This window comes from Haliotis cracherodii, unplaced genomic scaffold (assembly GCF_022045235.1).
Source record: "Haliotis cracherodii isolate W230 unplaced genomic scaffold, xgHalCrac1.p SCAF_13, whole genome shotgun sequence".
Lineage (NCBI taxonomy): Eukaryota > Metazoa > Mollusca > Gastropoda > Lepetellida > Haliotidae > Haliotis > Haliotis cracherodii.
The window spans coordinates 5118687-5145544 of record NW_027266268.1 but is presented as its reverse complement, the minus strand read 5'-3'; the positions used below and the strand labels follow the sequence as shown (position 1 = coordinate 5145544).

At 45.2% G+C, this 26858-nt stretch overlaps 2 protein-coding genes across 3 annotated transcripts in view; one reads left to right on the top strand and one right to left on the bottom strand.

Moving 5' to 3' along the window:
* The first annotated feature begins 2801 nt into the window (after window positions 1–2801).
* Window positions 2802–12893, top strand: LOC139458771 (ciliary microtubule inner protein 2B-like). The gene is made up of 6 exons (XM_071240186.1): window positions 2802–2866; window positions 5786–6021; window positions 8467–8639; window positions 10177–10315; window positions 11117–11338; window positions 12814–12893. Exons 1-6 carry the CDS (start codon window positions 2802–2804, stop codon window positions 12891–12893), a joined length of 915 nt encoding a protein of 304 aa, XP_071096287.1.
* Window positions 12894–15195: 2302 nt separating this feature from the next.
* The window catches only part of LOC139458769 (actin-related protein 5-like), a 34143-nt gene continuing 22480 nt past the window's right edge, over window positions 15196–26858 (bottom strand). For both annotated transcript variants that reach the window (XM_071240184.1, XM_071240185.1), the window contains exons 16-20: window positions 26348–26442; window positions 18016–18099; window positions 16251–16368; window positions 15636–15747; window positions 15196–15396 (exon numbers count right to left, since the gene is read on the bottom strand). In XM_071240184.1, the coding sequence (XP_071096285.1) occupies window positions 15224–15396; window positions 15636–15747; window positions 16251–16368; window positions 18016–18099; window positions 26348–26442 (582 nt within the window). In that variant the 3' untranslated portion in view covers window positions 15196–15223. The remainder of the gene's footprint in view (window positions 15397–15635; window positions 15748–16250; window positions 16369–18015; window positions 18100–26347; window positions 26443–26858) is intronic.

Genomic DNA, 26858 nt, shown 5'->3' with positions numbered 1-26858 from the left:
GATATAGAAACAGAGCCAGATATTTGAGAATATGTGAGCAATGTGGTTTAAATGTAATTGAAGATGAGTTTCATTTTCTGTTAGTCTGTCCAAAATACGACCATCTAAGAAGTAAATATATTGAACTGCCTTTTTATGTACATCCCATTCAACAACAAAATATATAGATCATGTCAACAACTGATGAAGATACTCTAAAAAAACTATCAATGTTCATCTATCATGCTATGTTAATTAGAATGTGACGTGTTAAACATATCTGCAACCACTCCCGAGAACAGAATTGTACTATTGGCCTGAGGCCTTTCAGTACGGAATAAAACTGAGCCTTATCCTTATCCTATATACCACATCCAACATCAACCCCTGAACTGCGCTTCACTGTGATTAAGAGGGTGGTTTATCGTGTGAGGGATTTGAATTTAACGCCACTTTAAACAGTATTGCAGTTATATACCTGTGTGTCAACGTAATGTTGGAGGAATTCCAAAGTGACGCCGTAGGCGTTTGTGAAATCCATAAACCCGGATATGGTGTTCATAAGCAAGGAGAATCTTATATTTGAATCAATGATCAGCGGATCCTGTTGTGCCTAAGGGATGTAACTATGCACACCTAATAGCGGCGTGGTTGGGCCAACTTTGCCCTCAGTTAGACTGTTTGTTGACAAGGCCCGGCATATGCGTTGTTTGTTTTCTTTGTTTGTTTGTTTGTTTAACGCCGCACTCACCAATATTCCAGCTATATGACGATGGTCTGTAAAATAATCGAGTCTGGACCAGACAATCCAGTGATTGACATCATGAGCATCGATCCACGCAATTGGGATACGATGACATGCATCAACCAAGTCAGCGAGCCTGACCACCCGATCCCGTTAGTCGCCTCTTACGACAAGCATAGTCGCCTTTTACGGCAAGTATGGGTTGCTGAAGACCTATTCTATCCCGGAATCTTCACGGGTCCCCGGCATATGCGTGTTTCAGAGACTCTGTAAATTACGTGTCATCGTACCCTGACGGCGTGAGACTGTGCGCATGATATCAATCACAGGTTCTCTGGTCCATACTCGATTATTTACAAACCGTTTGTGTTAAACAACAAACAATGATACGGACCTTGTGTTTTATTTATATTCTTGTAATTTTAGGGAAGAAATCACAACGCGATGGATGTTGCAAGCGTTTACTCTCTTGAAAGCCATGAGCCTCACACACCATGGGTCATCATGGCTCCGAAGCACGGACAGCGGATCCTGGCTGGAGGAAGAGTATCTATGTCCGGCTTTGTTTTTACTATCCGACATTAATTGTTTTGACGATCAATAACTGCCGGTTGGTACAAACACGGGGGCCAGCTGTGCATAGCTACGATTTTACAGCTACAGGAAAGGGACACAACTCCGCGCGTCGAATTGCGCTCTGGGAACACTGGGCTAGTGCTCGTGTAAAGGATGAGTGAGCGAATATGGTTTTATTCCACTTTATGCAATCCAGTAAACTACGGTTATTTCGAACTCGAAGGGACCACTCATTTTTGTTCGTTATAAATCGTAGTTCGTTATAAGGATAAATACAGCAAATGTCCGGGACCAAAAAAAAAAAGTTTAAAAAAGTCGTTATATCCGTCAATTCGTTATGGGCGTGTTTGTTTACTGTATTCTAAAAAAACATGCTCAAAGCGCATGTTATTACCCCTGTCAATGGATCGGTGTGCACTCGGTTTTCATACTCAGCTTCCTTTGGATTACTAGTCGACGTAGATATGACATTAGACTAACATTTAGTCTCTGAAAGTATATAATTGTGAAAGGGAGCCCCCAGTGAGATGGGGGATCCTGGCCCTGGTGAAAATGTAGATTTGTTTCATTTAGAGTTGTAGCATTACAGTAATAGTTGCAGTGCGGAAGGGAATAATATGGTTCAGGGACTGTGAGACAGACTATATATGACATCATCACATGAGGAACCTCACATGAGGAACATCAAATTCTGTCAATCGTTTGTACTTTTAATAGTAACAATTATATTAATGTCCGTCTCTTACTCTGACCCTCCAAGTCATGTGCTTTAAAACATCGCAGCAAAATCATTACAGCACATTCGAACAGCATACCTGCATGTCAGGACGGGTAGCATAAAAAGTGCAACCTCGGAATTGAAAATAATCTAAATAATCTATAATCCGGATTAATACGAATCCATGCATATAACCATTATAATGAAAACAAAAACAACTTTAAGGTCGGACCGATGTGCATAGTCGGTCGGTATTAAGAACAAGATATGTTCATGTAGTCTAACCGTAATGGTATATGAAATCATTTCATGTGATTCATGTTCTTTCGTCACAATATTCTTCTTAAATCACTCAAAATTCACAGTGGACATGTTTTGAAATCCACGTATTCACTGAAATGGTCTTTTTTTCAGTTGGTTGTTTGGAACTCAAACTATGCAATTGTAAACAAATCACCTGATATTTGTATACTCATTTGTTTCAAATTGTTCGTCTAACTTTTGTAGTCCTGCACCAAAATAATAGAAAATATTACACCAGTTTCATGGGAACAGGATTGCATTCAATATTACATATTAAACCCAGGCCGATCGCGTCGGGTTCACTGATTCCATCTCTGGCGTTCTTCCCAGTGACGTAACGGAACGCGTGGCAGCAAATCCCGTGACGTAACGCGATTGTTTCATAGCGACACGGGCTTTCCCTGTTGGACGCAAGTGGACTCTCTCCTCGGACATTTAACCTTTGGCGTTGGACAGTAAGCAACAGTCGGCTAAATCAAAATGCCTGGCTCAAACGGCAAGGGAAAGAGTATTGTAATGACACCAGACCCGTATCATACGCCTGGGTGAGTTTATCACAAGAATCATATTTATCTATATATCGATATACTTAATGCTTGTTGAGTTGTATACCAGTACTACTCTACATATTTTGCAATTTTCGGATATACGTGAATATGATTAACTGCTTATTCTTATACTTAGTGATATGCTTTACCTATAGAAAAAATGAAAATTGCGCGAGGAATTATTAATTAAATATCAATTTTGTATTCATTACGTTGTTTGCACTTCAGTGAGTTTCGTATACGTCGGCTTTCTCGAACTAACACCAGTGCAGCTTAAATACTTTTCCTATTCCCCACCGAATTCTTTTTAATGAACATATTTTCACAAGGAGAATTTTGCTCAATCTCTCCCCTCATTGCACACACCATACAGAGTATGCTCTGCGAAATCAAAGTATAGAATCGATATATATTGATATACATAATTAGATTTTATTATGTACTTATTCGTTCTGTCGTATGACGTCTAGCTATCTATGAAAGTACCTAATTTATATACAATTGATTTTTTCATGTCAAAGAACATGCTTACCTATTTTATCAAAGTCACTCGATCCATTATAAAGATTATCTCAAAAATCCCTCCGTTTATGTCATATCGTATTGAGAGAACGGTTTATGAGATATTAAAACGCTTCTTGGACATGAATCAGTATCTACCTTGTTCTCGGGCCTCAGCTCCAAGTGGTGAAAGTACTCCATGTTTTCTGTAGTTTGAAGTTGTACTCTGCAATATTCCAGCTATATGACGGCGGCCTGTAGCTGTTTGTTGTTTTACGCCGCAGTCAATATTCCAGCTGTACGAAGGCGGCCTGTAATATACCCCAAAACGCGTTTTGCGAGGGGGCATAAAAATGGACTCCGTCTTTCTGTCCGTCCGTGATGGCGATGTAGTTTCCGGTGCAGATCTTGAAGACCGCACCAAATTTGACACATAGATAGATCTGGTGATGAGCTGGTACCTTTTGACAGTTCGGAATTTTTCAAAAAGTATATTTTTCGAGTTTCCATGGTAACAACTTTGACTTTGACTGAAAATGGCGGTAGTGTTCGTTCCCGGAGCAGATCTTGAAAACCGTAAATATTTGTTCACCAAACTTGGCACATAGAAAGGTCTAGTGGTGAGCTGGTGCCTTTTGGTAGTTTGGGATTTAGGAAAAAAAGTTTCCATGGCAACAACTTTGTCTTAGACTGAAATGGCGATAGTGCTCGTTTCCGGAGTAGATCTTGGCACATATATAGATAGGTCTAGGGGTGAACTGTATTCATACCATTGTAGTGGTTATCGATGACTTTATTAGCAATATCCCAGTTATGTGACGACGGTCTGTAAATAATCGACACTCCATATGTTTAGGTGTAAAACACATGCTCGGCGTGTGTAGCTGTAAATAGGTTTGGTATTGTTTTTTTAGATTTGCTTGTTTGTTGTTTCACGCCGCACTCAGCAATATTCCAGCTATATGACGGCGGTCTGTAAATAATCAAGTCTGGACCAGACAATCCAGTGATTGACATCATGACCATCAATCTACGCAAATGGGATACGATGACATTCATCGACCAAGTCAGCGAGCCTGACCACATGATCCCGTTAGTCGCCTCTTACGACAGGCATGGGTTGCTGAAGATTATTCTAACCCGGATCTTCATGGGGATCGGCGGCCTGTGAAAATAATCAAACCCAGCGATAACACGTCGTAATCAACCAAGTCACCGATCAAAATCACCAAATCCTTTTTATTCGACTCTTACAAGCATAGATTATTGGGATTTGCTAAATCTCGGAATCCCCGCGGGTCTGCTTTCTGTTGGGGTCGAGTTACACAGATCGGGTGCTAACAATGTGCAGCTTGGTAGAATGTGTGTCCTGGCGGCATGGAACTCCTCCCCTGAACTCCGAATACCAACTTATATTTCGCTTGAGTCTCATTGCTCATCCTTGAATAATACTACTTAATATAAATCTCAAAAGATTTGAGAAACGGCTAGATTTGATGTTAGATTTATGAAAAAATGTCGAATAAAGAACTTATATAAAGGACTCATTTATGTACAATGTTATATTTGTTTAAATGCTGTATCTGCGAACCAAATACGGACTTTATTTGCGTGCCGCGTACCACACTGCCGAGTCCCGAATACCCCCTAAATATCCCGCGTACAAGGAGGGGGTTTGCAGCCTCAGTAATCCACTGGTTTGTCTGGCCTTGACTCAAGTTTGCAGACCGCCGATATAGCTGGAATATTGCCACATGGGGCGTTAAAAACATATGACGTCTTACCATTAAAATGCATTATGGGTGAGTTAGTGTGTTGGTCAACTTGTTCTGGAGTGCGTGAGTTAGTGAGTGAATAAATGTAGTTTAACGCCGCGGTCAGCAATATTGTGAGAGGCCACAGCGGCATTTATATAACCAGGATTAGATCAGACAAGAGCCACGAGCCACACCAACGAGGATTAACGACACAGAATCAGCCAGCCATAGAGCCTGCTTTACTCGTCTCTGGGGACATGCACGAGATACTTGGACCTGTTCTTATCTTGAAACTTCATAGGGTACCAAACGTTTAGAATTAAAAGTACCTCAAGGCAAGAGGGGTACGAATAAAACTAACTATCTACATTCATTACAGAATTTTACTGTATTTTTGTTCGCACTTGCATACATACGTCCATGTTTTGTGTGAGTGTGTGTGTGTGTCGGGGGTGGGGGTGGGGAGGGAGGGGATGGGGTGTCACTTTTATCACTCGAGTTTATTATATACATTTTTTAAAGAAACATTTGTGCGATTATTTCCCGTTACAGATTGTTTGGCGTGTTGAAATTGCTGAAGGGACAGAAGGCACTGAAGAATATGTTATTTTGAAATTCGTCCTTATGATAAGAAATATACATTTTCTACTCCCTGCAGTTATGGCGGATTTTGTCCCCAATTCAAGTACCAAATCGGTCAGACATTCGGCCGGACGACATCTCGTCTGCTCCAAGACACGGACGTGGCGAGTTCCGGGCGCCTCGTCCTCGCCGACATCGAGCCGTCTGCTAGCCTCGATCTCGGCCAACAGCGGCGAGCCAATATTCTCAACTCCCGAGTTCAAAGTTGGGGGGACCAAAAGCTCGTAGAGAAAATGGTTCCTGGGTACACAGGTAGGTTCCATTAAACGGTTTATATAGAAGTGAGTTCCATAGACATAAAGTAATAGTAACAAATATTGTAGAATGTGGAGTATCAAGACAACAATAGCTGACGTAACATAAATGCATGATGAATGTATAAAGAAACGTATAGTTGAATGTTATGCTTTTTTTTTGACAAGACATACACAATTATTATAAGATTTACATGAAAATGACCAGGCTGGTAAGTATCCAATTCTATACAGTGTGAACATTTGAATGTAAGCAACACAATATTATCGAAAGATATAAACATCGTTTTAGCTTTAACAAATGAAGCTAAACTGCCATCGATGTTTGACCACATACGTATATGAAACTTGATAAATCTACGACAGTCGATGTGTGTGCTAGGTATATTGTACTGAACGTGTTATGTAAAATGTTGTTTTCGTCCGTAATTAAGATAACGTGTCTCAAATCTGTCTTCTGCTTTGTCGAAATGAAATGTTTTCGTCCGTAATTAAGATAACGCGTCTTAAATCTGAATTCTGATTTGTCGAAATGACGCATTCACTGTATCCAGCACATGAATCTTACACGTGTTATATGAATATTATTATCACACTGTTTAATGTACTGTTTATGTTTGAGATAATTTTACCTAACAGTCGTACCAGACCAGTGGATTAGGTATGTGGTCTGAACATGATCGCGTGTCTGTGATTGTAAAGATAATTTCTAGGGTTTCAAAAAAATAAGTATACTCAGGGTCATTATTGAGGGGTCACATGGGTACAATGTGTGAAGCCCATTTCTTTTGTCCCCCGCCGTGATATTGCTGGACTATTGCTAAAACGGCTTAAAACCATACTCACTCACTCATTAGCTGGAATATCTATATGGCGAGGCAAGGCCATAATCTCTCCCTTGGCCACTTCTTCCAATTACAGAATCTCGGTGAAGGACATTGTTGCTGTGTTTGAATCTTATATAAGCCAAGGCGATCATAATGATAGTCTGAATGTACGACTTAGCACATAATCCGGGTTCAACCAGGCGATCTTGAACATATGAAAATGATCCCGTCTTTGTAGATTTGGATTGATTTACTGGGCTGTTGAAGTCCATGTCGTGACGAGTACACGCGAAGTTCCCTCGTATTTACTGCTCCACTGGTTGCTGATCGGGTTACCGTTGATAGTACCCACAATCTCACCGGAGGCCTCCCTTCACGGGGGTGGGGTGGGGGTTGGCGGGTGACGGGTAATTTTTACATACAGTATTCCCTGGGAACAATGTCGTTTATATTTTGTTTGTTTGTTGTTTAACGCTGCACTCACCAATATTCCAGCTATATGACGTCGGTCTGTAAATAATCGAGTCTGGACCAGACAATCCAGTAATTGACATCATGAGCATCGATCCACGCATTTGGATACGATGACATGCATCAACCAAGTCAGCGAGCCTGACCAAATGATCCCGTTAGTCGCCCCTTACGACAAGCATAGTCGCCTTTTGCGGCAAGCATGGGTTGCTGAAGACCTATTCTACCCCGGATCTTGAACCTATAAGCAGTTGATATTGCCAGGCATTTAGCTGGGTAGTTGGACACGTATTGGTCTATAGAAGCAAGTGATTTTGATCACGTATTGATCTACAGGTAGTTGATACTGGCCACATATCGACCTAGGCAGGTGATTTTGGCCATGTTTTGAGCTAGACAGTTTATATTTGCCATGTGTATCGCGGTAGGTTGTTGATATTGTGTAGTTGATATTTAGCCATGTACTGAGCGAGGCAGTTGATATTGACCTAGGGTGTTCATATTGGCCATGTATTGACCTAGGGTGTTCATGTTGGCCATGTATTGACCTAGTGTGTTCATATTGGCCATGTACTGACCTAGGGTGTTCATATTGGCCATGTATTGACCTAGGGTGTTCATATTGGCCATGTACTGACCTAGGGTGTTCATGTTAACCATGTATTGACCTAGGGTGTTCATATTGGCCATGTATTGACCTAGGGTGTTCATATTGGCCATGTATTGACCTAGGGTGTTCATATTGACCATGTATTGACCTAGGGTGTTCATATTGATCATGTATTGACCTAGGTAGTTCATATTGGCCATGTATTGACCTAGGGTGTTGATATTGACCATGTATTGACCTAGGGCGTTTATATTGACCATGTATTGACCTAGGGTTTTTCATATTGGCCATGTATTGACCTAGGGTGTTCATATTGGCCATGTATTGACCTACGGTGTTCATATTAACCATGTATTGACCTAGGGTGTTCATATTGGCCATGTACTGACCTAGGGTGTTCATATTGGCCATGTACTGACCTAGGATGTTGATATTGGCCATGTACTGACCTAGGATGTTGATATTGGCCACGTATTGACCTAGGGTGTTCATATTGACCATGTACTGAGCGCGGCAGTTTGACTTCCATCGCCAGGTTTCATCCCAAAGGGACAGCACTATTTCGGCACGCGTTACGCCGAGGGTTGCCGGAACTCCATCTGTGACTTTGAGCTGGATCGCCGGACTTACAAGGGGAAGATGCAGGAACTGACAGACCTGGAGGCGTTACAGACGGGGAGGACCCCGAGGACACAGCGGGATCTGCCGGTGAGTTTCTGTAGAACACCACGGGATCTGCCGGTGAGTTTCTGTAGAACACCACGGGATCTGCCGGTGAGTTTCTGTAGAACACCGCGGGATCTGCCGGTGAGTTTCTGTAGAACACCACGGGATCTGCCGGTGAGTTTCTGTAGAACACCGCGGGATCTGCCTGTGAGTTTCTGTACAACATCACGGGATCTGCCGGTGAGTTTCTGTAGAACACCACGGGATCTGCCGGTGAGTTTCTGTAGAACACCGCGGGATCTGCCGGTGAGTTTCTGTACAACATCCCGTGATTTGAAGGTGAATATATATAGCACACCATGACATATGGCGGTGAGTTTCTGGTGAACACCACCGAATCTGCCGGCGAGTTTCTGTAGAACACCGCGGGATCTGGCGGTGTTTCTGCAGAACACCACGGTATTTGGAGGTAAGTTTCTGTAGAACACCGCGGGATCTGTCTTTGGGTTTCTATGAACACCATGTCATTTGTAGGTGAATTTCTGAAGCACACAACAGTATCTGGCGGTACGTTTCTGTAGAACACCACGTGATTTATAGTTGCGTTTGACAGATGAGTGAGGTGGGTTTAACGCCACTTTTATAAGTATTCCAGTTATATCACGGCGTGTCAGCTTAATGTGGGAGGAAAGCCCAAAGTGATGCAGGTCTCAGACGTCTACCGGTTTAGTGTAATCCACGAGCACGGTAATGGTGCTGACAAACCTAGAAACATAGTCAGGGCGAACCGGAATTGGAACCCACAAGCACACGTTAATGAAAAGTTTACACTTAAAGTATTATTGGTTAACTTTATTACAACCCATTTAATGCCGCCACAAGCTTATGAAACAATAAAAGTGTAATAAACCCTTGAGTTAAAGAATGTTTAATACCTGGTCCGGTCGTCCAACAGTATCGTCATGTGCGTGTGATATGGGGGGGCACGAGTGGCCCAGTCGTCTAAGGCGCCGCAATTCGCTGTGCAGAGTTGCGTCCCTTGGGCGCGCCAGAAACCTATGATTGTGGGTTCGAATCCCGGTTCGCCCCGATTATATTTCTAGGTTTGTCAGCACCGTACCCGTGCTCGTGGGTTTCACCGAAGTGGTAAATGTCTGAGACCTGCGTCACTTCGGGCTTTCCTCCCACATTAAGCTTACACGCCGTGATATTACTGGAATACTGTTAAAAGCGACGTTAAACCCAACTCACTCACTCACTTGCAGATATGACCCGTGAAGCTCAGGGGTAGAATATGCCTTCAGCTTGCCATAAGAGGCGACCATGCTTATCGTAGGAGGCGACCAACGGTTCAGGTGGTCAGGCTCGCTGACTTCGTTGAAGCATGTCATCGTATCCCAACTGGTACATCGATGCTCATGTCAAACACTGGATTGTCTGGTCCAGCTTTGATTATTTACAGACCGCCGTCATATAGCTGGAATAATACTGAGTGCAGCTTTAAACAACAAACGATCAAAGGAACAAACTTGCAGATATGCAATGTACATCTAGTTGTTGTTTTTTTGTGTTTTTTCAGCCTCTAAAAACTAAGCAGGTTCATCCACTAAAGTCAATAGCCGCGCAACCCGAGCCCTACCAATCTCCTAACGTCGTCAAACATATGTTGTCGCCTTTCGAAATGAACAATGCTGACCCCAACAAAAACTTCATGTCAGGTAAGGAGAGTGAGTGAGTTGTGTTTTAGGCCGAAGTGAACAGTATTTAAGTTATATCACGTCGTGTCCGTTTAATGAGGGATGTAAACCTGTGACAACGGTGTTAGGCGCTTAGCACTGTGGTTAAAACCCATGAGCAGGGTCTGGTGGTGATAAACAAATGATCCTAACCTGGGATTCGAACCCACAATCATCGGATCCTGGCACGCCTAAGGGATGAAAGCAAGGATGCCATCATGGGTTCCACGTTTGACAAACAGTGATTCCGGGACACAAAAGCCCTTTGTGCCGCAAGCTTTATGTTCGAGCATTTTGAAAAGAGCGTCAAGTCGCTGTCATTCCTGACCTGGATACTTGTTCATACTATCAACCGCTGGTTTGCCTGGTCCAGATTCGATAAAATACACCAAGAAATGGCTCGAATATTGCTGATAACGGTGTCAATTATCATAGCCTTGCACCAGGGTCGCAATAAACAGAGCAGAGATTCACATACATTTTGTTCATTTCAAAATCATTTTTTACAGGGACGCCTCCGTGGTCAAGTTGAAAGTTAAAAAATGGTTCTTGTTGTTACCCTGCCTGGCACTTGACATTAACTGCACATGTTTAAGTGCGGTTTGGTATCAAAGTGGGCTTGCACTATATAACCATATTTCCGAATCTCGCACATACACACACACACACACACACGCACGCACGCACGCACGCACGCACGCACGCACGCACGCACACACACACACACACACACTAATCTTGAACGCGAAGGTATACCCCATTTCACCTCGCCCATTATTTCAGGCTACACAGGATTCGTCCCTCGGTCACGTGGTCTGATCGGCATCGGCTACCCCATCATCACCCACCACGCCCTGAACGACTTCACCGACGACGTGGCTCGGTCACAGTCTATCAAGGGTCTGCCCATTACCATCCACAGGAAGGAGAAAATAGTCCCCGACATGAACGGCGTGTACCCAGTAGAGACAGGACTGGTACCTCACTATACCGGACACATACCTGGTGAGTAGGTTGTATATAGTGGAACCTCACTGTACAGGACACATACCTGGTGAGTAGGTTGTATATACTGGAAACTCACTATACCGGACACATACCCGGTGAGTAGGTTGTATATACTGGAACCTCACTATACCGGACACATATCTGGTGAGTAGGTTGTATATACTGGAACCTCACTATGCCGGATGTATACCTGGTGAGTAGGTTGTATATACTGGAAACTCACTATACCGGACACATACCCGGTGAGTAGGTTGTATATACTGGAACCTCACTATACCGGACACATATCTGGTGAGTAGGTTGTATATACTGGAACCTCACTATGCCGGATGTATACTGAGTAAGTAGGTTGTATATGGTGGAACCTCACTATACCGGACACATTCCTTGTGAGTAGGTTGTATATACTGGAACCTCACAATACCGGCTGTATACTGAGTAAGTAGATTGTATATGGTGGAACTTCACTATACCGGACACATACCTAGTGAGTAGGTTGTATATACTGGAACCTCCCTATACCGGCTGTATACTGAGTAAGTGGGTTGTATATGGTGGAACTTCACTATACTGGACACATACCTAGTGAGTAGGTTGTATATACTGGAACCTCACTATACCGGACATGTGCGTAGTGAGTGTCCTTGTATATTCTGTACACTATACTATACACATACCTTGTGAGTATACTTGCATGTACTGTACACTATACCAGACACATACCTAGTTGTTATACTTGTACATACTAGAACCTTACTATACTGGAAACATGCCTAGTGAGTATACCTGTATATACTGGAACCCCACTATACTAGACATGTGCCCAGTGAGTATTCTTGTATAAACAGGAATACAAACTTGTATATACTGGAACCTCAGTATACCAGACACTTACCTGGTGAGTATACTTTCATATACTGGAACCTCACTATACCAGACTTTGTATACTGGAACCTCACGTTTGTATAACCCTTCAGTAGAGTGTAACCTGCCAATGTTTATGTATCAAACTTATATAGGGCATAACCTGACAAAATCAAACATATAGCTGTCAAATAGAGGTGTCTACATTCTATAAGACCGGGGTGAAGATCCGGGGTAGAATAGGTCTTCAGCAACCCATTCCTGCCGTAAAAAGCGACTATGCTTGTCGTAAGAGGCGACAAACGGGATCGGGTGGTCAGGCACGCTGACTTGGTTGAAGCATGTCATCGATCCCAATTGCGTGGATTGTCTGGTCCAGACTCGATTGTTTACAGACCGCCGTCATATAGCTGGAATATTGCTGAGTACGGCGTAAAACAATAAACTAGCCAACCAACATTCTATAAAGTGTAACCTATACCTAAAGTAAATGTGAGGTCTTGCACAAACTGGTACTCACTGTACAGGAATGTGTTATCTCCTTCAAAAGATTGTCAACAGCTTCCTTTTATAACTGTGTATTTAATCACCTTGGTGTTCTCTTTTAGGCCAGAAGTTCCGATATGGGAAGACATTCGGGCACAGCACTGAGAACGCCATGAAACACCCTCTCACAGCCAGGACGTAGGCAGCAGTTGTCTCCCTTCCTTGTCTCTTTTTGTTTTTATTTTTTGTGAACTTTCACAAAAGATGTTTCAATGTTCGATCAGGCAATGTTCAAATCATACATGATTAAGACTTCTACAACAGGATTTAATAATATTATTTTTATTTTTTTTATCAAACAAATCACGAACAGTAACATCGGTGATATATGCACGTAGGTATCTGAAATTCTGCTTTTTCTCTTGGTAACGTCTTCAACTTTCGTTTATACCACAATAATTTACATGTTAAATAATCATGGCTTCTGATTGCCAGCATATTCCTTTTATTTACTATTAAAAGGAAAATTTTGTTACACTTTCGGTTTTTGTTATGAACACATTATTACATCCTTCAGTAGACCAGTAACCTCAGTGATTGAGGTATTGGCATTTCCGTTTTTTTGTCTCAGTAAAAATGTCTTGAGCTTTGCGACTCCCAAGATAAGTTACAATTTAAATAATCATGTCTTCTGATTACCAGCTTATTCCTCATATTTATTATTACAAGGAAGAATAACTTTCTTCATTTTCGTTTTTCGTTGTGATCAAACTAAGTTACATTCTTCAATTACAGTTCTATCATGGCAAACATGATTTTTGTTATTCCTTCACAATAGTTCTACATGCCTTTTTATTCACAACAGAGAATCATCCAAGTGTGACCTTATGGCATGATGGCTGTTTCTGATATTAGGTTCTGCTAAGACCTACACCTGTGTGTGAAAATTTGTCAACGATCTGGAAAACCCCATAGCCTCTACATCAGCATTTTCCAACAACATTCACATTCGTACGCTGCCACCATATTTGGCCACCACGTGCATATTACTCGACTTCCTGCAGCTGCCATGATACTTTTTAAAACGGCAGTAATTTACGCCAATAGTATCTATCATGCCTCCATGGGAGGACGTGTTTGCAATGAATATACAGCATGCATGGCACTTTTATATCTCGATTTCTATCCAGAAAATATTTGAAATTTTACACCATCTCCTTGATATTTACTGCCAAGAATTACTTTGGTCCAATTAAAGCCATGTATAAATAATATATACTGCAATGGAATAACAAGGAAGCAAGGGTGTTTCACAGCTAGACGACAAGTGTTTAGCACATGGTGTATGATTGTACTCTAGTAAGATTTTTTCAAATGTTTGTAAGATAAGTGATTGACAGTGTAATTTATATAATTTTCAAACTTTTTTTGTCATAAATGTTTTATTTTGATGTATAAAATGTAAATAAATATAGATATTGTAGCATAGCGTTGTCATTTTTTCTTTGGGAATCAGTTAGGTAATGTTATGTTTACTGCCCTCATCTGTAACCGTGACAACTTGCTGGTTTGTTTGTTATCACTGTAACGATTGGTATGCTGTATCCTGCATCTATGGGGGGTATTCATCCTGCGTCAAGAAGTACATCAGTGAGGACCGCCTCCGTGGTCTAGTGGTAGAGCATCCGCCCGGAGAGAGGAAGGGCTGGGGTTCGATCCCCGGCCGCGTCATTCCAAAAGACGTTAAAAGATGGTACTTGTTGTTACCCTGTCTGGCGCTCGGCATTAAGGTGCTAAAACAACGACTGGTCGGCTCGGAGTCAGTATACTGTGTCTGAGTGGGGTATTCATGTTAAACTTCAGCATGGTATCTCAGTGGGCTAGCACTATAAATCGGCATCAGTCCGGACTAGTACAAGCAGCCGCACACACACACACAACGTGCATGCACGTCGCTATATAAGTGCAATAATCTTGGACGCGACGTTAAACCAAATTTCCTCTCACCTCACCTCACCTAATCAGTGATGTGATACACATTCCATGCTTGCCGTAAAAGGCGATTATGCTTGTCATAAGGTAAATAAACAGAATCGGGTGGTCAGATTCGTTGACTTGGTTGATGCATGTGATCGTATCCAAATTGTGTGGATGCTCATGATGTCAGTCACTGGATTGTCTGGTTCAGACTCGATTATTTACAGACTGCTGTCACATAGCTGGAATATTGTGGTGTTCAACAACAAATAAACAAACAAACAAATATGGAATCTAGTAAGACAGCATCAATATTCTATTCATCTGTACGGTTTTGTGACCCTTTAGACCACAGCTGGGATCTTCCATGCAAAGTTTAGGATCATGAGCTTATTGTTAACCGATGTAAATACACATCAGATTACAATGGACTGTCAGACAATGTTATAACCAGAACTTTCAGTTCAGTGAGATGAAAAGCATAACAAATAAGTTGTTTCCAAGATTTATTACAAAATGAAATGGCAGTGAGTGAGTGAGTGAGTGTGTTGAGAGTTATGTCTTCTGTACCAGCACGGGGGTGGGGATGAACTTGTTGGAGGCGAAGTGTTCCCTCAGGTAGCCCTCCCCCATCTCCTCATACTCCCCCCTGGTGATGCTGCAAGATGACAGGAGGGGGGACAGCGCCCACTTCCTTGCCCCCAGCCAACTGTCCAGGCTGGGATTGGCTGAAACAGGAGTGAGTGAGTTCCAGTTATATCAAGGTGTGTCAGATCAATGTGCAAGGAATGCCTGAAATAAAAGGTCCCTTAGGTTTGCCAGAATCCTATGATTATGAGTTCAAAAGGATTAACAATTTTCTGCTCTACGAATCACAGATGCATAATTTAATAATGTCCCTATATACATATAAATAGACATTCAGTATCTGTCCAGAAATGGGCTTGACCATACATAGATATCTTACCTGCTACCGACACATTGAACGTCGACTGAAACGGTCTTATCTGTCGCAGATCCCTCTCTAGACGTTCCCTGAAGCCTGGCAGCCAGGCATTGCCACCAGTAATGAACACATTCTGAAACATTCACATCACAACTGAAGCCTGGCAGCCAGACATTGCCACCAGTAATGAACACATTCTGAAACATTCACATCACAACTGAAGCCTGACAGCCAGACATTGCCACCAGTAATAAACACATTCTGAAACATTTACATCACAACTGAAGCCTGACAGCCAGACATTGCCACCAGTAATGTGCACATTCTGAAATAATCACATCACAACTGAAGCCTGACAGCCAGGCATTGCCACCAGTAATGAACACATTCGGAAACATTTACATCACAACTGAAGCCTGACAGCCAGACATTGCCACCAGTAATGAACACATTCGGAAACATTCACATCACAACTGAAGCCTGGCAGCCAGACATTGCCACCAGTAATGAACACATTCGGAAACATTCACATCACAACTGAAGCCTGACAGCCAGACATTGCCACCAGTAATGAACACATTCTGAAACATTCACATCACCACTGTGCCAAGAGTCCTCTGTAAACATGATAAATACCTGTACAAGACTGTTCTGTGAGGCAGCGTCATATTTCTTGAGAACAAAATCAGCAGTTTCAGCAATACCGGCCTGCTCAACACCGATCATGGAGGGCTGGAATAAGACTTCCGGTGCTCTGAAAAAGTTGCAAATATAGTCTCTACTTTATCAACAAGGAAATTACTATTTTGCTTGTTTGATGTTCAACACCACACACAACAGCCTTATGATAGCCGCCTGTAAACACTCAAGTCTGGACCCGAGGAACCAGTGATTGATATAGTGAGCAGCATCAGGGTAAGATGAGCCTGACCACCCGATCCACAAACCACCTCGACAACCAGCATTGGTTGCTGGGGACCATTTCTCAAGAGGGTCTTGAATGCAGATCTGTGGTCATCATGTGTGACATGGCAGGTTTTTGTGTGACGTTCATGCCCTGACAGCACGAACTGCTGCTCATACTATCAACCACTGGCATAAGACAATACATATTCAATCATTTATTCACTGAGCTCAGCTGAAATGTCAACCCCAAATTGAAGCACATTGGAATATTTGGGATAACTCTGGTCTAAAATATGTTACAATATGTCATCAAATATAGGCCCGGGTCTCGACGAAACGCCGGGGCCTCGATTTAACACTGGGTACATTTTATGCACAGAATTCTCCACATTTTTATCTTTGCAATTAAATGCCGGGGTCCACTGTGTCTGAAAGAAATATATGCCCAGGCATTCAAGGAAATAAGGTATTTTCAAAACTAGCAAGTAATCACTATTAGAATGATTGACTGCATGGAATGTGACTATGTAGAGTGTAACTAAAACTCACATTGGAAAGCATTGTCAACTGAAACTGTTTTCTCAAAACTTGAATGTTTTAGGACCAAAATTCCTGTTTTTTAGCGTCCTGGCAACATTATATAGTCGCTAAGGAGAAGGAGGAAATAATTTCTATAGAAAGACGTATCATTATACATGGTAAATGATACTGATTTACCTGTAATGTCAATAACCAGTTACATTACTGGCAATAATGTTTGCTGACAAAATTTCACTTTATCATATTGGCGGAATTAGGTATATAACATGGCAGTGGTCAGGATATCTGTAGGATTGAAACTATCTCAATTCCATGTTGCCCTTCAGTGATAATGGTCAGGATATCTGTAGGATTGAAACTATCTCAATTCCATGTTGCCCTTCGGTGATAATGGTCAGGATATCTGTAGGATTGAAACTATCTCAATTCCATGTTGCCCTTCAGTGATAATGGTCAGGATATCCGTAGGATTGAATCTATCTAAATTCCATGTTGCCCTTCAGTGATAATGGTCAGGATATCTGCAGGATTGAAACTACCTGAATTCCAAGTTGCCCTTCAGTGATAATGGTCAGGATATCTGCAGGATTGAAACTATCTCAATTCCATGTTGCCCTTCAGTGATAATGGTCAGGATATCCGTAGGATTGAAACTATCTCAATTCCATGTTGCCCTTCGGTGATAATGGTCAGGATATCTGCAGGATTGAAACTATCTAAATTCCATGTTGCCCTTCAGTGATAATGGTCAGGATATCTGCAGGATTGAAACTATCTCAATTCCATGTTGCCCTTCAGTGATAATGGTCAGGATATCTGCAGGATTGAAACTACCTGAATTCCAAGTTGCCCTTCACTGATAATGTTTTGTCCAAATCTTATCTAATTTGTACATTACATGTTTTACAAGGGAGGAAGTGATGGCCACACAGTGTATTCCGTATAAAGGACCAACCTCACTCTCTCTACTGCCAGATACAGGCGATAGTAGTCAGCGATGTCAAACTCTCCTCCCGGCAGGCCTCCAAAGTCCAACTCCCTGGAACATAGATGACCAACTGTAGGAAATATGCACATAGTGAGGTGTGGTGAAGTTTGTAAGGTGGTTTGCTTTCTGAAAAAAAAGCAATATCCTCTGAAGGAATTCTAATAAAGCTCTGTAACGACACGCCTCTGGAAGTCATGTTTCAATAAGACTCATCACTGGAAGTAGGGGAAGTCTTCTGACAAGACACACCTCTGGAAGACAAGGTCATGTTCTGACAATACTCACCTCTGGAAGGCAAGGTCGTGTTCTGACAAGACTCACCTCTGAAAGGCAAGGTCGTGTTCTGACAGGACTCACCTCTGGAAGGCAAGGTTGTGTTGACAAGACACACCTCTGGAAGGCAAGGTCGTGTTCTGCAAGACTCACCTCTGGAAGGCAAGGTTGTGTTGACAAGACTCACCTCTGGAAGGCATGGTTGTGTTCTGACAAGACTCACCTCTGGAAGGTAAGGTCGTGATCTGACAAGACTCATCTCTGAAAGTCGGGTTGTCTTCTGACGTGACTCACCTCTGAAAGTCGGGGTTGTGTTCTGACATCTCACCTCTGAAAGTCAAGGTTGTGTTCTGACATCTCACCTCTGGAAGTCAAGGTTGTGTTCTAATGTCTCACCTCTTAAAGTCAAGGTTGTGTTCTGATGTCTCACCTCTTAAAGTCGGGGTTGTGTTCTGACATCTCACCTCTGAAAGTCGGGGTTGTGTTCTGACATCTCACCTCTTAAAGTCGGGGTTGTGTTCTGACATCTCACCTCTGAAAGTCGGGGTTGTCTTCTGACGTGACTCACCTCTGAAAGTCGGGGTCGTGTTCTGACATCTCACCTCTGAAAGTCGGGGTTGTCTTCTGACGTGACTCACCTCTTAAAGTCGGGGTCGTGTTCTGACATCTCACCTCTGAAAGTCGGGGTCGTGTTCTGACATCTCACCTCTGAAAGTCGGGGTTGTGTTCTGACATCTCACCTCTGAAAGTCGGGGTTGTGTTCTGACATCTCACCTCTGGAAGTCGGGGTTGTGTTCTGACATCTCACCTCTGAAAGTCGGGGTCGTGTTCTGACATCTCACCTCTGGAAGTCGGGGTTGTGTTCTGACGTCTCACCTCTGAAAGTCGGGGTCGTGTTCTGACATCTCACCTCTGGAAGTCGGGGTTGTGTTCTGACATCTCACCTCTGGAAGTCGGGGTTGTGTTCTGACGTCTCACCTCTGAAAGTCGGGGTCGTGTTCTGACATCTCACCTCTGAAAGTCGGGGTCGTGTTCTGACATCTCACCTCTGAAAGTCGGGGTCGTGTTCTGACATCTCACCTCTGGAAGTCGGGATTGTGTTCTGACGTCTCACCTCTGAAAGTCGGGGTCGTGTTCTGACATCTCACCTCTGGAAGTCGGGGTTGTGTTCTGACATCTCACCTCTGAAAGTCGGGGTCGTGTTCTGACATCTCACCTCTGGAAGTCGGGGTTGTGTTCTGACATCTCACCTCTGAAAGTCGGGGTCGTGTTCTGACATCTCACCTCTGGAAGTCGGGGTTGTGTTCTGACGTCTCACCTCTGAAAGTCGGGGCCGTGTTCTGACATCTCACCTCTTAAAGTCGGGGTCGTGTTCTGACATCTCACCTCTGGAAGTCAGGGTTGTGTTCTGACATCTCACCTCTGAAAGTCGGGGTCGTGTTCTGACATCTCACCTCTTAAAGTCGGGGTCGTGTTCTGACATCTCACCTCTGAAAGTCGGGGTCGTGTTCTGACATCTCACCTCTGAAAGTCGGGGTCGTGTTCTGACATCTCACCTCTGAAAGTCGGGGTCGTGTTCTGACATCTCACCTCTGAAAGTCGGGGTCGTGTTCTGACATGACTCACCTCTGGAAGTCGGGGTCGTGTTCTGACATCTCACCTCTGGAAGTCGGGGTTGTGTTCTGACGTCTCACCTCTTAAAGTCGGGGTCGTGTTCTGACATCTCACCTCTGAAAGTCGGGGTCGTGTTCTGACATGACTCACCTCTGGAAGTCGGGGTCGTGTTCTGACATCTCACCTCTGGAAGTCGGGGTTGTGTTCTGACGTCTCACCTCTGGAAGTCGGGGTCGTGTTCTGACATGACTCACCTCTGGAAGTCGGGGTCGTGTTCTGACATCTCACCTCTGGAAGTCGGGGTTGTGTTCTGACGTCTCACCTCTTAAAGTCGGGGTCGTGTTCTGACATCTCACCTCTGAAAGTCGGGGTCGTGTTCTGACATGACTCACCTCTGGAAGTCGGGGTCGTGTTCTGACATCTCACCTCTGGAAGTCGGGGTTGTGTTCTGACGTCTCACCTCTGGAAGTCGGGGTCGTGTTCTGACAAGACTCACCTCTGAAAGTCGGGGTCGTGTTCTGACATCTCACCTCTGGAAGTCGGGGTCGTGTTCTGACAAGACTCACCTCTGAAAGTCGGGGTCGTGTTCTGACATGACTCACCTCTGAAAGTCGGGGTCGTGTTCTGACATCTCACCTCTGGAAGTCGGGGTCGTGTTCTGACAAGACTCACCTCTGAAAGTCGGGGTCGTGTTCTGACATGACTCACCTCTGGAAGTCGGGGTTGTGTTCTGACATCTCACCTCTGAAAGTCGGGGTCGTGTTCTGACATGACTCACCTCTGGAAGTCGGGGTCGTGTTCTGACATCTCACCTCTTAAAGTCGGGGTCGTGTTCTGACATCTCACCTCTGGAAGTCAGGGTTGTGTTCTGACATCTCACCTCTGAAAGTCGGGGTCGTGTTCTGACATCTCACCTCCTAAAGTCGGGGTCGTGTTCTGACATCTCACCTCTGAAAGTCGGGGTCGTGTTCTGACATCTCACCTCTGAAAGTCGGGGTCGTGTTCTGACATCTCACCTCTGAAAGTCGGGGTCGTGTTCTGACATCTCACCTCTGAAAGTCGGGGTCGTGTTCTGACATGACTCACCTCTGGAAGTCGGGGTCGTGTTCTGACATCTCACCTCTGAAAGTCGGGGTCGTGTTCTGACATCTCACCTCTGAAAGTCGGGGTCGTGTTCTGACGTCTCACCTCTGAAAGTCGGGGTTGTGTTCTGACATCTCACCTCTGAAAGTCGGGGTCGTGTTCTGACATTTCACCTCTGAAAGTCGGGGTCGTGTTCTGACATCTCACCTCTGAAAGTCGGGGTCGTGTTCTGACATCTCACCTCTGAAAGTCGGGGTCGTGTTCTGACATGACTCACCTCTGGAAGTCGGGGTCGTGTTCTGACATCTCACCTCTGAAAGTCGGGGTCGTGTTCTGACATCTCACCTCTGAAAGTCGGGGTCGTGTTCTGACATCTCACCTCTGAAAGTCGGGGTCGTGTTCTGACATCTCACCTCTGGAAGTCGGGGTCGTGTTCTGACATCTCACCTCTGGAAGTCGGGGTTGTGTTCTGACATCTCACCTCTGAAAGTCGGGGTCGTGTTCTGACATCTCACCTCTGGAAGTCGGGGTTGTGTTCTGACGTCTCACCTCTGGAAGTCGGGGTCGTGTTCTGACATGACTCACCTCTGGAAGTCAGGGTTGTGTTCTGACGTCTCACCTCTGGAAGTCAGGGTTGTGTTCTGACATCTCACCTCTGAAAGTCGGGGTCGTGTTCTGACATCTCACCTCTGGAAGTCGGGGTTGTGTTCTGACATCTCACCTCTGGAAGTCGGGGTTGTGTTCTGACATGACTCACCTCTGAAAGTCGGGGTCGTGTTCTGACATCTCACCTCTGGAAGTCAGGGTTGTGTTCTGACATCTCACCTCTGAAAGTCGGGGTCGTGTTCTGACATCTCACCTCTGGAAGTCGGGGTTGTGTTCTGACATCTCACCTCTGGAAGTCGGGGTTGTGTTCTGACATGACTCACCTCTGGAAGTCAGGGTTGTGTTCTGACGTCTCACCTCTGGAAGTCAGGGTTGTGTTCTGACATCTCACCTCTGGAAGTCAGGGTTGTGTTCTGACATCTCACCTCTTAAAGTCGGGGTTGTGTTCTGACATGACTCACCTCTGAAAGTCGGGGTCGTGTTCTGACATCTCACCTCTGGAAGTCGGGGTTGTGTTCTGACATCTCACCTCTTAAAGTCGGGGTTGTGTTCTGACATGACTCACCTCTTAAAGTCGGGGTCGTGTTCTGACATCTCACCTCTGGAAGTCAGGGTTGTGTTCTGACATCTCACCTCTGAAAGTCGGGGTCGTGTTCTGACATCTCACCTCTGGAAGTCGGGGTTGTGTTCTGACATCTCACCTCTGGAAGTCGGGGTTGTGTTCTGACATGACTCACCTCTGGAAGTCAGGGTTGTGTTCTGACGTCTCACCTCTGGAAGTCAGGGTTGTGTTCTGACATCTCACCTCTGGAAGTCAGGGTTGTGTTCTGACATCTCACCTCTTAAAGTCGGGGTTGTGTTCTGACATGACTCACCTCTGAAAGTCGGGGTCGTGTTCTGACATCTCACCTCTGGAAGTCGGGGTTGTGTTCTGACATCTCACCTCTTAAAGTCGGGGTTGTGTTCTGACATGACTCACCTCTGAAAGTCGGGGTCGTGTTCTGACATGACTCACCTCTGGAAGTCGGGGTCGTGTTCTGACATCTCACCTCTGGAAGTCGGGGTTGTGTTCTGACATCTCACCTCTGGAAGTCGGGGTTGTGTTCTGACATGACTCACCTCTGAAAGTCGGGGTCGTGTTCTGACATCTCACCTCTGGAAGTCGGGGTTGTGTTCTGACATCTCACCTCTGGAAGTCGGGGTCGTGTTCTGACATGACTCACCTCTGGAAGTCGGGGTCGTGTTCTGACATCTCACCTCTGGAAGTCGGGGTTGTGTTCTGACATCTCACCTCTGGAAGTCGGGGTCGTGTTCTGACATCTCACCTCTGGAAGTCGGGGTTGTGTTCTGACGTCTCACCTCTGGAAGTCGGGGTCGTGTTCTGACATGACTCACCTCTGGAAGTCGGGGTCGTGTTCTGACATCTCACCTCTGGAAGTCGGGGTTGTGTTCTGACATCTCACCTCTGGAAGTCGGGGTCGTGTTCTGACATGACTCACCTCTGGAAGTCGGGGTCGTGTTCTGACAAGACTCACCTCTGGAAGTCGGGGTCGTGTTCTGACATCTCACCTCTGGAAGTCGGGGTTGTGTTCTGACGTCTCACCTCTGGAAGTCGGGGTCGTGTTCTGACATGACTCACCTCTGGAAGTCGGGGTCGTGTTCTGACATCTCACCTCTGGAAGTCGGGGTTGTGTTCTGACATCTCACCTCTTAAAGTCGGGGTTGTGTTCTGACATGACTCACCTCTGGAAGTCAGGGTTGTGTTCTGACATCTCACCTCTTAAAGTCGGGGTTGTGTTCTGACATGACTCACCTCTGGAAGTCAGGGTTGTGTTCTGACATCTCACCTCTTAAAGTCAGGGTTGTGTTCTGACATCTCACCTCTTAAAGTCGGGGTTGTGTTCTGACATGACTCACCTCTTAAAGTCGGGGTTGTGTTCTGACATGACTCACCTCTTAAAGTCGGGGTTGTGTTCTGACATCTCACCTCTGGAAGTCAGGGTTGTGTTCTGACATCTCACCTCTTAAAGTCGGGGTTGTGTTCTGACATGACTCACCTCTGGAAGTCAGGGTTGTGTTCTGACATCTCACCTCTGGAAGTCGGGGTTGTGTTCTGACATCTCACCTCTGGAAGTCGGGGTTGTGTTCTGACGTCTCACCTCTGGAAGTCGGGGTCGTGTTCTGACATGACTCACCTCTGGAAGTCGGGGTCGTGTTCTGACATCTCACCTCTGGAAGTCGGGGTTGTGTTCTGACATCTCACCTCTTAAAGTCGGGGTCGTGTTCTGACATCTCACCTCTGGAAGTCGGGGTTGTGTTCTGACATCTCACCTCTTAAAGTCAGGGTCGTGTTCTGACGTCTCACCTCTTAAAGTCGGGGTTGTGTTCTGACATGACTCACCTCTGGAAGTCGGGGTTGTGTTCTGACATCTCACCTCTGGAAGTCGGGGTTGTGTTCTGACATCTCACCTCTGGAAGTCGGGGTTGTGTTCTGACATCTCACCTCTGGAAGTCGGGGTTGTGTTCTGACATCTCACCTCTGGAAGTCGGGGTTGTGTTCTGACGTCTCACCTCTGGAAGTCAGGGTTGTGTTCTGACATGACTCACCTCTGGAAGTCAGGGTCGTGTTCTGACATCTCACCTCTGGAAGTCGGGGTCGTGTTCTGACATCTCACCTCTGAAAGTCGGGGTCGTGTTCTGACATCTCACCTCTGGAAGTCGGGGTTGTGTTCTGACATCTCACCTCTGAAAGTCGGGGTCGTGTTCTGACGTCTCACCTCTGGAAGTCGGGGTTGTGTTCTGACATGACTCACCTCTGAAAGTCGGGGTCGTGTTCTGACGTCTCACCTCTGGAAGTCGGGGTTGTGTTCTGACATGACTCACCTCTGAAAGTCGGGGTCGTGTTCTGACATCTCACCTCTGAAAGTCGGGGTCGTGTTCTGACATCTCACCTCTGGAAGTCGGGGTTGTGTTCTGACATCTCACCTCTGAAAGTCGGGGTCGTGTTCTGACGTCTCACCTCTGGAAGTCGGGGTTGTGTTCTGACATGACTCACCTCTGAAAGTCGGGGTCGTGTTCTGACATGACTCACCTCTGAAAGTCGGGGTTGTGTTCTGACATGACTCACCTCTGAAAGTCGGGGTCGTGTTCTGACGTCTCACCTCTGGAAGTCGGGGTTGTGTTCTGACATGACTCACCTCTGAAAGTCGGGGTCGTGTTCTGACAAGACTCACCTCTGAAAGTCGGGGTTGTGTTCTGACATGACTCACCTCTGAAAGTCGGGGTCGTGTTCTGACGTCTCACCTCTGGAAGTCGGGGTCGTGTTCTGACATCTCACCTCTTAAAGTCGGGGTCGTGTTCTGACATCTCACCTCTGAAAGTCGGGGTCGTGTTCTGACATCTCACCTCTTAAAGTCGGGGTCGTGTTCTGACATCTCACCTCTGGAAGTCGGGGTCGTGTTCTGACATCTCACCTCTTAAAGTCGGGGTCGTGTTCTGACATCTCACCTCTTAAAGTCGGGGTTGTGTTCTGACATGACTCACCTCTGGAAGTCGGGGTCGTGTTCTGACATGACTCACCTCTGAAAGTCGGGGTCGTGTTCTGACATCTCACCTCTGAAAGTCGGGGTTGTGTTCTGACATCTCACCTCTGAAAGTCGGGGTCGTGTTCTGACGTCTCACCTCTGGAAGTCGGGGTTGTGTTCTGACGTCTCACCTCTGAAAGTCGGGGTCGTGTTCTGACATGACTCACCTCTGAAAGTCGGGGTCGTGTTCTGACATCTCACCTCTGAAAGTCGGGGTCGTGTTCTGACATGACTCACCTCTGAAAGTCGGGGTCGTGTTCTGACATCTCACCTCTGAAAGTCGGGGTTGTGTTCTGACATCTCACCTCTGAAAGTCGGGGTCGTGTTCTGACATGACTCACCTCTGAAAGTCGGGGTCGTGTTCTGACATCTCACCTCTGGAAGTCGGGGTTGTGTTCTGACGTCTCACCTCTGGAAGTCGGGGTTGTGTTCTGACATGACTCACCTCTGGAAGTCGGGGTTGTGTTCTGACATCTCACCTCTGGAAGTCGGGGTTGTGTTCTGACATCTCACCTCTGAAAGTCGGGGTCGTGTTCTGACATGACTCACCTCTGAAAGTCGGGGTCGTGTTCTGACATCTCACCTCTGAAAGTCGGGGTCGTGTTCTGACATGACTCACCTCTGAAAGTCGGGGTCGTGTTCTGACATCTCACCTCTGAAAGTCAGGGTTGTGTTCTGACATCTCACCTCTGAAAGTCGGGGTCGTGTTCTGACATGACTCACCTCTGAAAGTCGGGGTCGTGTTCTGACATCTCACCTCTGAAAGTCGGGGTTGTGTTCTGACAAGACTCACCTCTGAAAGTCGGGGTCGTGTTCTGACATGACTCACCTCTGGAAGTCAGGGTCGTGTTCTGACATCTCACCTCTGGAAGTCGGGGTCGTGTTCTGACATCTCACCTCTGAAAGTCAGGGTCGTGTTCTGACATCTCACCTCTGGAAGTCGGGGTTGTGTTCTGACATCTCACCTCTGAAAGTCGGGGTCGTGTTCTGACATCTCACCTCTTAAAGTCAGGGTCGTGTTCTGACATCTCACCTCTGGAAGTCAGGGTCGTGTTCTGACATCTCACCTCTGGAAGTCGGGGTTGTGTTCTGACATGACTCACCTCTGGAAGTCGGGGTCGTGTTCTGACAAGACTCACCTCTGGAAGTCAGGGTCGTGTTCTCTCAACATTGTCTCCAGTTCCTCGAGCTTCTCCTCCTCTGCCTCGGAGTCGCTGGTGTTCATCTCCGTGTTCTACACAACACACAACAGTACAGACACACAGCAGGGAAGGAGAAAGGCATCAAACAGGAGCAAAAATCACCAAGAGAATTAGTTCACTTACAATGGATCTCCAGGAGAATTAGTTCACTTACAATGGATCTCCAGGAGAATTAATTCACTTACAATGGATTCCCAGGAGAATTAGTTCACTTACAATGGATCTCAAGGAGAATTAGTTCACTTACAATGGATCCCTAGGAGAATTAGTTCACTGACAATGGATCTCCAGGAGAATTAATTCACTTACAATGGATTCCCAGGAGAACCAGTTCACTTACAATGGATCTCCAGGAGAATTAGTTCACTTACAATGGATCTCCAGGAGAATGAGTTAACTTACAATGGATCTCCAGGAGAATTAGTTCACTGACAATGGATCTCCAGGA

Coding starts and splice junctions, on each gene's coding strand:
- LOC139458771 (XM_071240186.1), top strand. CDS start 2,802: ATGCCTGGCTCAAACGGCAAGGGAAAGAGTATTGTAATGACACCAGAC. Junction 6,022..8,466: donor AATGGTTCCTGGGTACACAG/GTAGGTTCCATT, acceptor TTCCATCGCCAG/GTTTCATCCCAAAGGGACAG. Junction 10,316..11,116: donor CAACAAAAACTTCATGTCAG/GTAAGGAGAGTG, acceptor CCATTATTTCAG/GCTACACAGGATTCGTCCCT.